The 15,704-nt window shown below is 37.1% G+C and overlaps 1 protein-coding gene and 1 long non-coding RNA gene across 2 annotated transcripts in view; one reads left to right on the top strand and one right to left on the bottom strand.

Annotated features, from left to right (window-relative positions):
• Positions 1-15,704, bottom strand: part of LOC124642313 — a 62,330-nt gene that overhangs the window by 34,931 nt on the left and 11,695 nt on the right. Inside the window, exon 2 of the mRNA XM_047180692.1 lies at positions 4,030-4,229. Coding sequence (XP_047036648.1) covers positions 4,030-4,229 — 200 coding nt within the window. The remainder of the gene's footprint in view (positions 1-4,029; positions 4,230-15,704) is intronic.
• LOC124642314 lies at positions 14,339-15,413 on the top strand. The gene is made up of 2 exons (XR_006985750.1): positions 14,339-14,551; positions 14,882-15,413. It is a non-coding gene; the product is annotated as an uncharacterized LOC124642314 (long non-coding RNA).

Below are 15,704 nucleotides of genomic sequence, written 5' to 3'. Positions count from 1 at the left end.
ACGCAGGTCCTCACCGGACACGGTTGTTTCGGGAGGTACCTGCATCGAATCGGTCGTGAGGAGGCGCCCGGGTGTCACCACTGTGCGGATAGCCCCGAGGACACGGTGGACCACATAGTCCAGGAGTGCCCTGCGTAGGAAGGGCACCGCCGGGTCCTCGTAGAGGCTTTAGGCGGCGGCGACCTCTCGCGTCCGGCCCTGGTTCAGGCCATGGTCCGGGGCGAGAGGGAATGGAATGCCGTCGCCTCCTTCTGCGAAGCGGTCATGCTCGAGAAGGAGGGGGCGAAACGCCAGAGAGTTCGCACCTCTCATTCCGACCGCCACGCCAGGTAGACACCACGGGCGCCGGGTGTCGCGAGATGACTCCCGGCCACCGTAGGCGTGGGTCTGTGGGCGGTGAGTTCGGGTGGCTCATCGTCCCTCTGCTTAGACGACAGACCCGTGTCGACGGCGCGCGTTGTTCCACGCGCTCCTCAAAGAGATGTCAGCAACCCCAGCGGGGCCCAGTAGGGCCAAGGCCTGCCGGGGCTGCGGGTTGTTCGAAAGAGATGCCGCGGCCCTGGCACATAAAAGGCCTACGACGGAACACGATGGTTTTTAGTCAGTAAGAGTCTGACATTCCCTCGCCGCTGCTAACCCACAGCGGGAGGGGTCATTTGATGATTCTTGACGTCGTTAAAAAAAAGTCATCCCATTCCCCCTCGCCCCTATAGAATTTCGAGTGGCTCAGCGTCCCTCCGTCTCTCTCTTGGAGACAACAGGTATCGGCGGCGTGCATTGTTCATCCGCCCCCCTCCCATCGCCCCCCTCAGAGAGTCAGCAAACCCCAGGTGGCCAAAACCTACCGGGGATGCGAGATTGTTCGAAGGAGTTACCGCGGCTCTGGTACATTATCAGAAGGAACATGATGGGTTTAAATCAGTAAGTCTCCTCGGTGTAGCAGGAGGGGGGGTATATGGTAGAGGTTCGATTAGTTATAAAAACACTGTGGACGTTATTTGCCGTAACATTCAAGTATAGATTTTTTATTCACGGTTCTCACACTTTTAATCAAATAGCAGTCTGAGGGTTAACCGAAGACGTTCCTTATAACAGAAAATATCTTCAGGGCATCCTCGACAAGAATCCTACGATATTTTTGCGGGGACAAGGCCTATTGGGGCTGCGGGATTCTTCGAAAGGATTATCGCGGCCTTGGTTTCCCCATGATGGGTTTGAGTCAGTAAGAGTCAGACTTACCCATAACGAGAGGGGGGTCATTTGATGACTTCCCAGGTCGGGCAGGAGTCGTTTGAAGGCAGCGGCTGGCTTCTCCAGTTAATGGCCGTAATGTAATGCACCAAACATTGTGGGATTTTTTGGTATTTTCAAAGTCAAATAGCTGCCTGGGGGTTAATTGTAGACAATTCTTGTAATAGTAAAAAATCTTCAGGGCATTATTCTCTACAAGAATCCACAATTTTTTTCTTCTGGCCGGCACTTTCAGTTTTGGGTACGAAATGAATGTTGTCCTTTGTATCAGGAACTTCTATGAAGCTAATGTAAAAATGAAAAGATAGGTCGAATATTGGAAACAGTTCTCTAAAGCAGTACCTCTACTTTAGAGTAATAGGACTGTCAGTGCACCTGCTTGAGCAAAACGCCAAGTTTTCTCAGATAGCGTCTAAACCATTCGCCTGGGTGACAGTTCGATTCCGGCTTTTGACAATATTTCAATTCTTCCAAAATGTTGGCACCTGAGCCATTGCTACCGTACATCTTCTATCCCGAACCGTAAGGGTTAGGTCTTGTTGTTATAGTTCGGCCATTCAGAGAATGCGTTCCTGACACGTCGCGATTGAACTGACGACGTAACTACATTCATTGATTATTGATATAATAATGTTGTTTTAATGCTCCTCAATTGTTAAAACGGTAAACAACCAGCAAAAATATTTTTATCGTAACTGCAACGCCATTGCAAAGTTACGTCGTCAGTTCAATCGCGACGTGTCAGGAACGCATTCTCTGAATGGCCGAACTATAGCGGGTGTAACATTGGAGAATGATAAGCGGAGCGGTTTAAAAAATTGTGACGCTTTCAGTGACTCAGAGGATGGATTCAAATGACTTTTGAAACTGGCAAAAAGGGTTGTTTTAGGTTAATTTTGACCAACTCTTTAATAAAGAAAAATAGGACGATTTTCATTTAGGTAATGATTTTTAGGTAATGTCTCAGTAAAACAGAGTTTTCTTTTTTGTACAGAAATTTCTAAAAAAAAAACAAGATTGACAGACATTGCATATTGCAAATACTTCTTATTTTTTTTTTGACGTCATTTAAGCCTGACCCGTCTTTACCATTAGTTCTTACAGTCCTACACCTTTATTTATCACCGCTACCATATTTACTACTCTTGTTCAAAACAAAATATATTAAAAAAAAACAAACCAAACCGCAAAAAACGACCGAAACTAGTTTCCACAAAAAAAAAACAAACAACCTTCCATTAGTGTACCCGTGACGTCACAGGTCTGACGCATGCGACTGACGTTTACAGGATTATAACCGCTCTGAACCGGTTTGACAACACTCGGTATAACGTGTGTCGAGTTTTTGGCAAGCTAGTGTATTTTGTTTTGGCTGTTGGGGTGTTAAACTAAGCTGTTGGAATGATGATTAATTTTTAACTTTTTTACATATAAATAACTAGCTTCCGCCAGCGGCTTCGCCCGCGTAGTGTGTTGAAAAAAGTAGCCTATGTGTTAATCCAGGGTACCACCTATCTACATACCAAATAATCAAATCGGTCCAGCCGTTTTTGCGTGATTGAATAACAAACATACATCCATACATTCTCACAAACTTTCACATTTATAATATAAGTAAGATTGTATCTAATATGAACTAGAGTCTCGGTATGTATGGCATGCATGCATATTTAAGTGATGTCTAAATATTCATAACATCACAAAAGTATTTGACTGAATTCTACTTTAAAATAGGTATGTAAATCAGGTGACCCAAACTTTAGGTATTGGATTTAAATTAACCTTATCGTGCAATTGGTATATCCTCCGGCAATCCCAAAAATGTGCTTTTGTTATTTGTCAATCCAGCTATGAGTTTGAGATGAAGCATTGCTTAGTCCCTTATAAGACGTACTCGGCTAAGTTTTTCTGTATAGAAGTCCCTTTACTTCTATTTACTAAGTACACTTATGTATGTGGCTGCAATGCCTTTTTTGGTCGTTCGTAATCATTTCGTGACCAAAAAATATTCGCTGAAAAGTAATAATCCGCTATTTAATAGTTTCAAACAACCCCGCTACACGCTACCGCCACAACCTTTCCCTACCCTAACTCTTAAATAACCCTCTAAATATAGTTTTACGATAAAGCTACTCTATTTCGGAATGTAAATGGCTGAAAATTTATGAGTTTCAAACTAAGCTGGGTTCTGGCGGTTAAATATAGCCAACTCATTAATTTAGCCAGTAATAAGCCAACGGTTAGATAAGTGTGATTAACATTTTCTGGGATAAAAAATCCGGCGTTTAAGCCCGAATTTGGATTTGTTTCTGATGTATAGGGTTAGTTTACTGGGGTTAAGTTTCTTGGTTCTGATTTTTATTGTTGTGTAAGTTTTAAGATTTTGTCCTTTTTGTGCTGCCCATTTATTATGAAGAAAATGACTTCAGACATGATTTTTCCGGTTATTTGGAACAAAATTGTTCACACACATTCCTTCGCAAACGAAAAACGTGTATGTGTCGGCGTGATTCCACAGCTAGCAGGTGTGCACAAACATTTGGACAAAAATTGAACTTTAAATCACCAATCCTCTCGAATCAGGAATCACCAATCCACCTTGAACCAGCTTGGTGATTAACACTCCAACTTTCCATCTCTGTTTGAGAAGATGCCTGTGCAGTGGAAAAACAAAAATGCTAATGATTTAGATCTTAAAACATAGTGTTAGATCATCATCAGCCTTTTCTTACATTTAAAGTAAATAAAAGAAACTAAATATATGTAACAACTACTTACAATTCCATCTCCAATATTCCTGATAACACACGGCAGTAACGCAGTGGATCCTGTTTGTGACGTCACCACAGTATTGTTCTCAGTTCCGAAGTGCTTCTCAGGAGTATTGCTGTACAGATCCTCGAGGGGGGGAAAGGTGACTGTCAGCTCGTTCTGATCCGGCTTCACCGATGATGTGGGGGGCGTTGGTGATGAAGGACCTGTGGAAAGAAGGGTGTGTTAAAGATAGAATTCATTTATTCAAAGTCAGCTGGTGATGGGAACTTCTCGAAAGTCGATTTTGCAAAAGTCAGCCTTTAAAACCCCACCTGCACAACTTTCTATGTGTTTTAGAATAAATTCTTACGAAATTGGGGAAAAAGCACCCAAGCCTTAAAGACCAGTTAGCTCAATTATTTTAATGTTTAATTGAGACTGAAGTTTATGACTACGTGAAGAATAAATATCTTGTAATGTCGTTTATGAAAGTGTGTTGTTTTTTATCAAAGCAACGTTTAATATGTATTCAAATTGTGCGCTTTTGATGGCACAAACTAATTTTCACGTTAGAAATAGTAAATTCCATAAACGGTCAATTTCGTTTTAAATACATAATTGTATGCATGTACCTATAATATCCAATCCCCGTGCTTCAAAGAGCACGTAAATGTAGTTTATCGGGACGCAAGTGAAACCGATGGCTAGTGACTTGATAAACTATGAAAAATAATACTTAGTCCTTATGTCCATTCCTAATGGACGGCAAAACTTGATAAGATACCTAACTTCATACAAAACTATCAATTAACCTATCCTCCACAACATGACACATTTCTCCCACATTTTCTTCACAAAATAATCTTTTTCTTTGGCGTAGATATTACACGTTAACCTATAAGAGACAATTTGGATATTAGATGTCGGCAGCAGGCGTATCGGCTCTGTATAACCACTTCGGTTACATTAATATAAGAGTGTTTCAATACTTGCGATATTATGTATCTTCAAGAAAATATTTTCTTATGATTATGAGGTTTTTTTCATGACATCTTTGGCATTAGTTACGAAAAAACGCTGACAACTAGTCTTAACAATCGTTATCGGGTTGCTTGATGAATGAAAAAAGTCGTGGTGGCCTAGTGGGTAAAGAACCAACCTCTCAAGTATGAGTGTCGGTTCTATTCCAGGTCAGGCAAGTACCAATGCAATTTTTAAGTATGCATATATACTTTAAAAGTATATCTTGGACACCAATGACTGTGTTTCTGTGTTCACATTAAATTGTACCTAGGTCCCGGCTGTCATTGAACGTCTTTGGCAGTCGTTACGAGTAGTCAGAAGCCCGTAAGTCTGACGCCAGTCTAACCAAGGGGTATTGGGTTGCTCGAGGAACTGAGTTGAGGAGGTCAGATAGACAGTAAGTAGCTCCTTGTAAAACACTGGTACTCAGCTGCATCCGGTTAGACTGGAAGACGACCCCAACATAGTTGGGAACAGGCTAGGCAGATGATGATGGCGTAGATATTATACGTTAACCTTTAAGAGACATTTGGATATTAGATGTCGGCAGCAGGCGTATCGGCTAGAACTAAATGACTACAGAGGTGCACCTGCGGGTTGTTCGAAAGAGATACCGCGGCCCTGGTACATAAAAGGCCTATGACGGAACACGACGGTTTTTAGTCAGTAAGAGTCTGACACTCCCTCACCGCTGCTAACCCACAGCGGGAGGGGTCATTTGATGATTTTTGACGTCGTTAAAAAAAAAAGGCGTATCGGCTCTGTATAACCACTTCGCTTACATTAATATAAGGGTGTTTCAATACTTGCGATATACTGATAATGTTATAAAGATTGTAGGTTTATTTTCTTATGATTTTGATCAATAGTGAGTCTACTGAAATTAATCTATATTATCCGGACATAATAGGTATAGTTAATGTTACTCAGGAAGAGTGTAGCTTTCCAAACAATGAAAGATTTTGACAAATCGGTCAAGTAGTTTTGGAGACTTTTGAGGTACAAACAAACAAAAAAAATAACAGTGTTATATAATAATATCGTGTATAATACTAATAATCATTATATAGATATTAATAGGTTTTCAAAATATTCTACGCAACCTGCACAATTAATAAACATATTCACTTTGTCATACTAATATTAGTCAAGATTCTGCACAAACATGTATTAAGTAATTAAAATTATTATATTGTAGCTTTAAACTCATGTAGATCGTAAATATGCATGCAGGTGTAGCTAATTAGATTTGTACCTACTTAATTGAATTTAAATTTCAGCACTAAATTGAGAAACTTGTACCAAGTACGTGCAGTACATTTTAATTTGAATTTATAGTGTAAATGAAGATTAGTTTTATCGCTTATTTTGATGATTTATTTACATATGTATACTGCGTAATTATGTAGAATTAATATGTTAAAGTGCTTTAAAAAAAACATATTATAGCAATAACAATAAATTACCTGAAACTACTAGTTATTATTATAGCAGTATTCCTGTTAAGTTAGGAGGTTGCAACAAACGACTAATACACACTGCTTTTTTATTCTTGAATATAAGGGTGCGTCCACATCTGGCGAATGCGCCGCGAATGCGCAGCACGCGAGCCGATCGCGAGCTGTCCGCGAGCTGCGCGCGTGCATTTTTGTTCGTGCGCCGCTTCTGCGCCGCCCGCGCGCAGCTCGCGCGCGACCTAAGCGCCGCACGCGAGCGGCGCGCAAGCGGCGCGCGACGTCTGCGATCTTCGATAGTACTGAGCCAATATACGGAACTGTAAGGGCGAGAACTGATTGCGCGCAGATCGCGCGCCGCTCGCGCGCTCTATACGAGCCTTGCGTGAGTTGCGCTAAAGAGGCGCACCGAACTATTGCAGTGACTGCACGCGCGCAGCTCGCGGACAGCTCGCGATCGGCTCGCGTGCTGCGCATTCGCGGCGCATTCGCCAGATGTGGACGCACCCTAAAACACTACATAGTTATAATATAAAACAAACTTCAGACACCTGTATAAGACACCAGTACCGATATATTTTGTTCTGTTCAGTATAAACTCAAAAACGACTGCACGGATTTTCATCTGATTTCCAACAATAGATACAATGATTTATCAGTTAGGTTTAGGTACTACGCCAAATGCACATTCAGGCCACCAGATAGGCAGGCATATAATCAAGTAAATAACTGGCTATTACCAATACCAACACAAAAAACTCTTTCAACCCTCGAAAAACAAGAAAAAACAATAATTAACCAACTTTACTGCACACTAAATGTCTACAAAAGTAGCAGAAACTTATTTTGCTAGACAACACCAGTATATTTCGGCTAATTAATTTTATTAGGCTTTTCTCGACAGTCTAGTTCTCTAGAGACAGCCGGACTTAATTAGTAGGAGCTATCAATAATGTGGAGTAGGCCTTATTTGTCGAAGGTAGCTGAAGTAGAAGTATATTTTGTACTGGTAAAGTGTTTAAGGTATCTAGGTATATTTTGGGTGAGTAAAAAGTTTTGATATGTAATCATGAAAAAAAAACTACTAGAGAAAAAAAGAAAAAAGGTATTCTTTTAGGTGTGGAAAGTTTTCCGATCAATCCATACTTATTACAAATGCGAAAAAATTCTGTCTGTCTGACTGTCATGACAAAAAGACTGAACATAGCAATTTTCTTCACTCACGCTCTGGGAGAACCACTTCCTGGTACCAGATGAAATGTGTAGCGTATCCGAGATCCTAAAATATCTGATCCAGATTTCATTTAAAGAAATAAGTTCAGTAGTTTTGCAAAGTTTTAGTAGGCCGATAGTTTGTTTGGGCTCATAAATCAGTATAAAGATTAGGTATACATATAGCCGGTATCAAATCAATTTGAAAACTGACTAGAATCAAAATATTATTTAACACCATTTTTTTGTAAAAACCCGAGGTCTGTTAAAAAAAATATAAGTTACCCATTAAGCTCTTGAACTCTTTTATTAGACTCATAAGTTTTTAACTCAAAGAAAAATCTACAAAACCATTTTATCTAAATATTTTTTGGACTTCGAAATGACACATTTGAGTACTGTATTTCAGTCTGTTTGGCGCCAGATAACTACTTTAATTTCTTTGTTCATAGTTTTTTTATGGCATACAATTATACTGAGACTCGTTCAAAATACAAAAAAAACACACTTAGTTTGAAATGAAACTTTTTTTATTGTATTTTTTATTTTATTTATGTATCTCATTTTTATTTTGTGATTGTTGAATTTCATAGTCATATGTAGTGTATGAAAAGGTGGGCAATTTAAGTTTATATATTTTTTATTGCTTATTTGATGTTGATATTTTTTTTTGCTGTTGGAGCACAGTACAATATTATTATGAAAAATAAGTAATTCGCAATTTTTACGCAACCTGAATATACATAAACAAAAAAATAAAAATCAAATGAAATTGATTTGAAAACTACATATAACAACTATCGGCGGACGGTTACGTCTCCAGTGAGCTGGGGGCTTTTATAGAATACGAAAGAATACCACGAATACTTAGTCTTAGCAATTTATTATTTACAATTCTAATATGGCATGGTTCCATATACACAGTCACACTTTCAAAGGGAATAAGCCATAGATATACACATATATAAAGCTTCACAGCCTTGACAGAACCAAATTTGTTTTTGGAAACCCATTCAATCCAGATGATAAATCCCGTTGTGGGTACCCTGTTTCCAAAAAGTCTGTTTGTCAACATTTCGCCTGATGGTCACCCCTTTTTTCAACCGTCAACTTTCATACACTGAACACCATAAAAAAGGGTCCATTCCTAATTTTAAATTCACACTCGACCTTTAAGCATTTAATTTCAAAATCGTTTCATTTTTTATTCACAACATAAAGACCCTCTGGATTTTTTAATAACGTCAAAATGCTGCTGAGTTTTTTGAAGGTCCGTAAACTGAGTCAACATTAATATAGGCCCTTTTTGAATTGGGTTTGACTGCTTTTAGTCTATTTGGTTGTTCGAAAGAGATACCGCGGCCCTGGTACATAAAAGGCCTAGGACTGAACACGACGGTTTTTAGTCAGTAAGAGTCTGACACTCCCTCACCGCTGCTAACCCACAGCGGGAGGGGTCATTTGATGATTTTTGACGTCGGAAAAAAAAAAGAAAAGTACCTCACTCCACAATAAACAGTCGGCCGACAGTTGACCCGGTGGTTGGCAATTTTTTTTAAAGAATATCTTGATTCCAATCAAAGTTTTCAGTCGGCTAAATACCTGATCTTTGTAATGTGCGTACTACCATATATATAACTTCATACTCATTTATGAGCTCAAACTGTGTCGGCCGACTAAAAGTTTGCAGTGTACTCTTAGAGTGAATATTAATGAAATGTTATTTACATTCTTAAGCAATGAATAGGGTGGCTCATCAAAATTTTAATAACTATCTGTAAAACTATAAATGACAGAATGGGATGATTAAAATGGGAGATTTTGCATTCAGTTTTCTGAAACGTGCAAATATTTTTTTGCTTCTTTCATTAGATATGGAAATGAAACGACATGAATATGAATGAACAATAGAATGAAAAAAACATTTGAACATACATTGATTTTTTTAGGACTTTTCTTCTGCGTCTGCCGACATTTTGAAAAAAGGAATAATTAATTTAAAGTTATAAATAAAATAAAAATAATTTGCAGTTTACCCGTCAAAAATCTTGTTCACTATTTTGGGAAATCTCAATAGATACTTGTACCTGCAGCCAAGACTTCTCTATGACGACATCATATCTTGTTATTAAACAACACTTTCACATTAGTACATTTTGCGCTCAGTTTTTTAACTTGAACAAACAAATGAAAACTAACAAATCAAACGATGACATTAGGAACTATGCGACATGTTTTTTGCCATGCGTCAAAATCTTCTATTGTGGAGCTGCTCTTAGAATGCATCATCTTCATCATCCTCCAAGCTTTTTCCCAACTATGTTGGGGTCGGCTTCCAGTCTAACCGGATGTAGCTGAGTACCAGTGCTTTACAAGGAGCGACTGCCTATCTGACCTCCTCAACCCAGTTACCCGGGAAACCCAATACCACGTGATTAAACTGGTGTCAGACCTACTGGCTTCTGACTACCCGTAACGACTGTCAAGGATGTTCAATGACAGCCGAGACCTACAGTTCCGAATCCGAAACACAGTCATTGGCTTTTAGAATGATTGACACTTAATTAAAATCCTATTTTGGTCACAAGTAAAGATGTAACATAACAATGGCTATATTTGACTGACGTGAAAATATCTTGCTTGATGAATTCTGTGGTTTTAATCTCTGTTCGAATTCGTGTTGGCCTAGTGGGTAAAAAACCAACCTCTCGAGTATGTGGGCGCGGGTTCGATTTCAGTTCCGGCAAGTACCAATGCAACTTTTCTAAGTTTGTATGTACTCTCTAAGTATATCTTGGACACCAATGGCTGATAAAAAGATGAAGGACAACATCTTGAGGAAACCTGGACTATATAGTCTGAAAGCAGCAACCCGCATTGAGCAAGCGTGGTGATTAATGCTCAATCCTTCTCCGTGTGAGAGGAGGCCTGTGTCCAGCAGTGGGACGATAAAAGGGCTGTAACAGTTACCGTTTCAGTAATCTCTGTTGTCTAAAATATGGATATTTCTTTGATCATTTTTTCATAATATAGTAACGGAACGAAGGTTGACAAGATTTTTGCATGGAAATAGTTTTGTGGTGTATGTTAGTGACAGTTTTATGGCAGAAAAATCACGGTTGTTCTGAAAAACAATGTGTTCAAAAACGGCTTCCAAAATCGAGGAGGTAAACTCGAAAAATGAATTGCAACACAAATAATATTATTTTACAATACGGTTTTCGAAGTTTGAAGCCTTTTACACTAATAAAGAATACGCCGACTACGGGTCTGCTGGAAGAGATTTCATTAGAAATAAGCCTTTGAACTTTTATGTTGTTTTTACTTCTTTCGTATGTGTTTACGGTGCATGAATGGTTAAATCAATAAATAAATAAAGAGGTTTTTTGTATGTGCTCTACAAACTCTGCAACTACTAAATTCTTGAATTTTTCAAATCCGATCTGTAGTTGAAAAAAATTTGAAAACGGCTTGTCTTCAATAAACTGAATAAAAAAAACTTATTTAAACCTAAGTAGATACTAGATAATAGCAGACACATTTCCCATATAAACTTTAATATACCTTTACGTACTCTATATTAAAAACATCACAGAAAATGTACTCTAAAAACATACTGGAAACATTCTTTCCACTAATAGGACCAAAAATTATAATAGCGAGCCGAATAAATTACCTACTTTGTAGAAAAGTGTATTACACAACTTTGTTACCAAGCACCCGAGGCTAAACTAGTTTATACCGGTTTAAACCGCCACAATTTGGATATTTTTTTTAAGCAGACTACGCCTTTTTAGCGGGCTTTTTACTCTATATTTGTGGGGCACGGTAGAAGTATCATGTGTAAGCGAAATTAAATTATAATTAGTCATCATCATCATCATCTCAGCCATAGGACGTCCACTGCTGAACATAGGCCTCCCCCTTCTAAGTATTATAATTAGTATTTTAGGTATAACTGAAATAGTATTAAAAGTAGTTGCTTCTTTCAGGTTTGCCTTTTTTTCTAGAGAATAAAAAAGCTGTTACTTTCGGGTAAACTCATTTCTCGAGAATCTTCGAGAATTCAGATGTAGCAGCTATATTACTGTTAAGTTCAGGAAAATATGTTCAGTGATTTTGACGCAAATTAGTAAAATTACAAACTCAAAATATTTAATATTAAATAGTATCCTGACAGAAAGTATAATATTCAATATAAGATTTTAACATCAAAACAAAGTTCTAAATATTCTAGACAAGAATTTGTTGAAAATAAAATATAGTCTGATATTTCGCTTATACTATAATGTTAAGTACAAAAGTAGGTTCCCCGAAACAATACCTAGACCTCATTTTCTTAAATGATGCCAATGAAAGCTTGAAATTGGACTTAAAAACTAGATTTAAATAATAAAATGGATTTTAAGTGTCTAAACGCTTGAATGTATTTTGTAGAATAGCTAGTATTCTTATGCCCGTTTTCACCAACAATCTCTTAATCTAAGTGCCACTTAGAATAAGGGCTCTCCCAATTTTGACATAAATAACTATGTATAAGGGACACCTAAACTTTGGTGAAAACGAAATTCTTATTAAGTGTTCCGTAAATGCTCTCAGGGAATCCCTAAAGGACAATGGGCACTTTGTATGGGATTTGGTACCCGCTCCAACAGTAACGTATGATATATCATTAGAAAGGTATTTACGTGAAGAATAATAAAAACTATGGGGCTTGCCTCAATTAGCTGTCCGATCCGAGTGACGATAAAAATTGAATCGACATAGCAACAAGTATGTCATCCATATATGCAAAATCATTAAGAGGCATATGTCGTCAGTGTAATAATTTTAAACTAAGTTAATATACAAGCTGTTGATTTGCATCCGTGCCATAGTCAAGAACGTAATTATGCTAATGATTCTCGACCCAAATCAATAAGAAAATTGGTACGTATTTTTTTTTTTTTCGGAATTCCGTCAACGTCATCTAGCCGTATTTGAACTTGACGCGAGTGTTACTGGCCTTAAAACCGTGCTGCGCCCTCACACAAACGCAAACACAAAGCATACGCAACGATTATTCATAATTTTCATTCATAAAATTGGATTACTTCTGAAATACTACGACATTACAATAACAAAAAAAGCAGTACATATTAGCTATTTCCCGTCCACTGTAATTCCAATCGATTATTTACGTATTTTATGACCTCCTCTTGAAGTATGGCACAAATGCAAATCAACACCTTGTATATCTTACATTATTGTTTTTTTTTTTTTTTTTTTTTTTTTTTTTTGATTTTAACAATTTTATTCAATAGTTTTACAAAATGATCTTATTATAGGGAAACTAAGTATCAAAATATTCATCCGCATCGCTGTCAGCTGGGATCGTGCCCAAAAGGCTGGCTGCATATCTTACATTGTTTGAGATACACTCTATTATAATCTAAAGATTGTAATAGTCTATGGAGTCTTACTACGGAAACACAATCGTCATCTGATTTGACGAAAGTTCAAAACATTTCTATTCATCTTTTTTTAAGAAGAAATTCATCATTTTCTCAGCACCTCTTGAGGAGCAAGATTGAGTCGTAATATGTACTATGTAAACATCGTCTTCTGACTTTTCAACTTTAATTGATTGTAGATACTGAAAGACTTTCATCAAATACATAAGCTAGTTCTGCGTGAACTGCAAAGGTTTTGCACAGTCTTTATTTAAAGCAGTGGGCAGGCAAACATTCTAAGAATTATTCAATACAGTTGGATTTAAGAACTACATCTACTTTGACGATTTATGAACATTACACATTCTATTAGTCGATGCCACGCGAAATGGACAAGGATTTGGGACTAATCGTCATAGTAAACATTTTTTGCCTTGCCAAGACCTACGCAATGGTACTAAAATCAACACTGTTGGACAGGGTACCAAAACGCCCATCGTCCTTTAGGGATTTGTTGGTGAAAATGGGCATTAGAGTATAAGTACACGTCAAACTTTTAGTCGGCTGATAGTTTGTTTGGGCTCATAAATCAATATGAAGATAAATGGTTACGCACATTACAAAGATTAGGTATTCAGCCGGTGTTAGACCGACTGAAAACTTTGATTAGAATCAAGATTTTCTTTTTAATATTGTTTTGCGATACATCTGTCAACTATCGGCCGACTGTTTAGTCTGCAGTAGGTATCTTAATCTTACTTATTCTTAAGCTTGGATCCTAATGCAGATTTTAAGACTAAAAGGAGAATGGCAGATTTCGTACCGCATATTTATGTCGTTGTTCAGTTATAGAATTTGTACCAATTATTAAGGCAACTAAGTCATTTATTTTCATGTTAGTGTAGTATTTTTAGAACTCCGGATTAATTAATTATACCAATTAAAAGATTCAAGTAATTAAACGTAATATAATCTTAAACTAAACGCAACTAAACGTAGTTCTGTTTTTAGAAGTTGCCATTTGTAAAATATCACGAGGCTCGAAATGATAAATAATTATTTAAACATAGAAATAACAGTAAATATAATTAACCAATTACATATTCTACCTTAAAATGAATAATTATTGCATACTATCTTAATAATTAACAATTTAATTATATAAATTATTTTCAAAATCAATGTTTTTATTTTGTATTGGCAATTATTTTATTGACAGGTAACGGATATCTTTCAGAGTCTAGTCTCTGTCTGTCAGTGTCTGTTCAGTTCTTTGCTGTTGTTTTGGATTGTGGTTTGTTACTGCATCTGAGCAATTTAAGCAAATTATCTGGTCATTTTTACGTTGAGTCGAGGAACTGCTCCTCCGTACTCTATCTGTTGATAGTACTTTCGCGAAAGGACGCTTTATTACTTGTGTTGTGTGTGAGTACGTGCTTTAAAATGTTAAACTGAACCTTTACGTGTTAAAAAGTAGACTCACCATATAAACTACACGATTTCATACTAAAATAATATGAATGTACTTAAAATTAATCTTAACATTATTTGAAAAAATAACAAACATTGTTGTGGTTGTAAAAATATTTACAGTTTGTCCTGTACACGATCATTGTTGTGTTTGTACATTAACAAACATATAAGTGATCTCTTACATGTATTGTTTACTTGCCTAACTTGGTTTGTGTAACACTGTTAAAATAGTTATTTAAAGCAATGTTGAATCATACTCAAAATCACTTAAATATTTTCCAGATAACACCTGCTGACCATGTTTGCCGCACGGAACAAATATTTGAATGATCTGCAAGTAGTTGTTCTTGGTCTGGGCACATGAGTTTCTATGTTGATGAAATAATACTAAGAATAGATTAAATAATTATAAGAACAATAAAATAGATGTATATTCCTACAAAAACAAAGTTGTTTTATTATACCACACTCGAAACCCGAGAACTTGACCATTATCAAACTGTTGCAGTCCGCTGCTGGACAGGTATCTCCTAAATGCACTCTACTGAGTGGGTACGATCCTTATCTATCTATCTATTTACCTAATTGTACGTACCTACCTAAAACACACCCAAGATTAAGAGACAAGCTAGGTAGAACATTTATTTTATCATTACCATAACAATGTTTATGTACCTAGCTAAAACAACTTACATGGGTACACTGTAGTACATAACCTTAAAAAACAAAACTGGTTATAACTTTTACTTCCCAAGTTCTAAAAATCTAAGAATTTACAAAGGGCTTGTCTATCATATTACCCACCAATTATAACCCATAACAATGTTTATGTACCTAGCTAAAACAACTTATATGGGTATACTGTGGTACATAACCTTAAAAAACAAAACTGGTTATAACTTTTACTTCCCAAGTTCTAAAAATCTAAGAATTTACAAAGGGCTTGTCTATCATATTACCCATCAATTAAAACAAAAAATATCCCAAAACACGAAATTTTATTAGCGGTACGAAAGTCCCATACAAGCCTGCCATTCGCCTTTAATTTTCTCAAGCTCAAAATTAAAAGGTTTGCAGAACTTGGCTGAATTTTACACATGAGTTA

The sequence above is a fragment of the Helicoverpa zea genome, chromosome 24, assembly GCF_022581195.2.
Source record: "Helicoverpa zea isolate HzStark_Cry1AcR chromosome 24, ilHelZeax1.1, whole genome shotgun sequence".
NCBI classification, from domain to species: domain Eukaryota; kingdom Metazoa; phylum Arthropoda; class Insecta; order Lepidoptera; family Noctuidae; genus Helicoverpa; species Helicoverpa zea.
The sequence above is the reverse complement of the archived record's forward strand: the minus strand, read 5'-3'. Positions and strand labels throughout refer to the sequence as shown.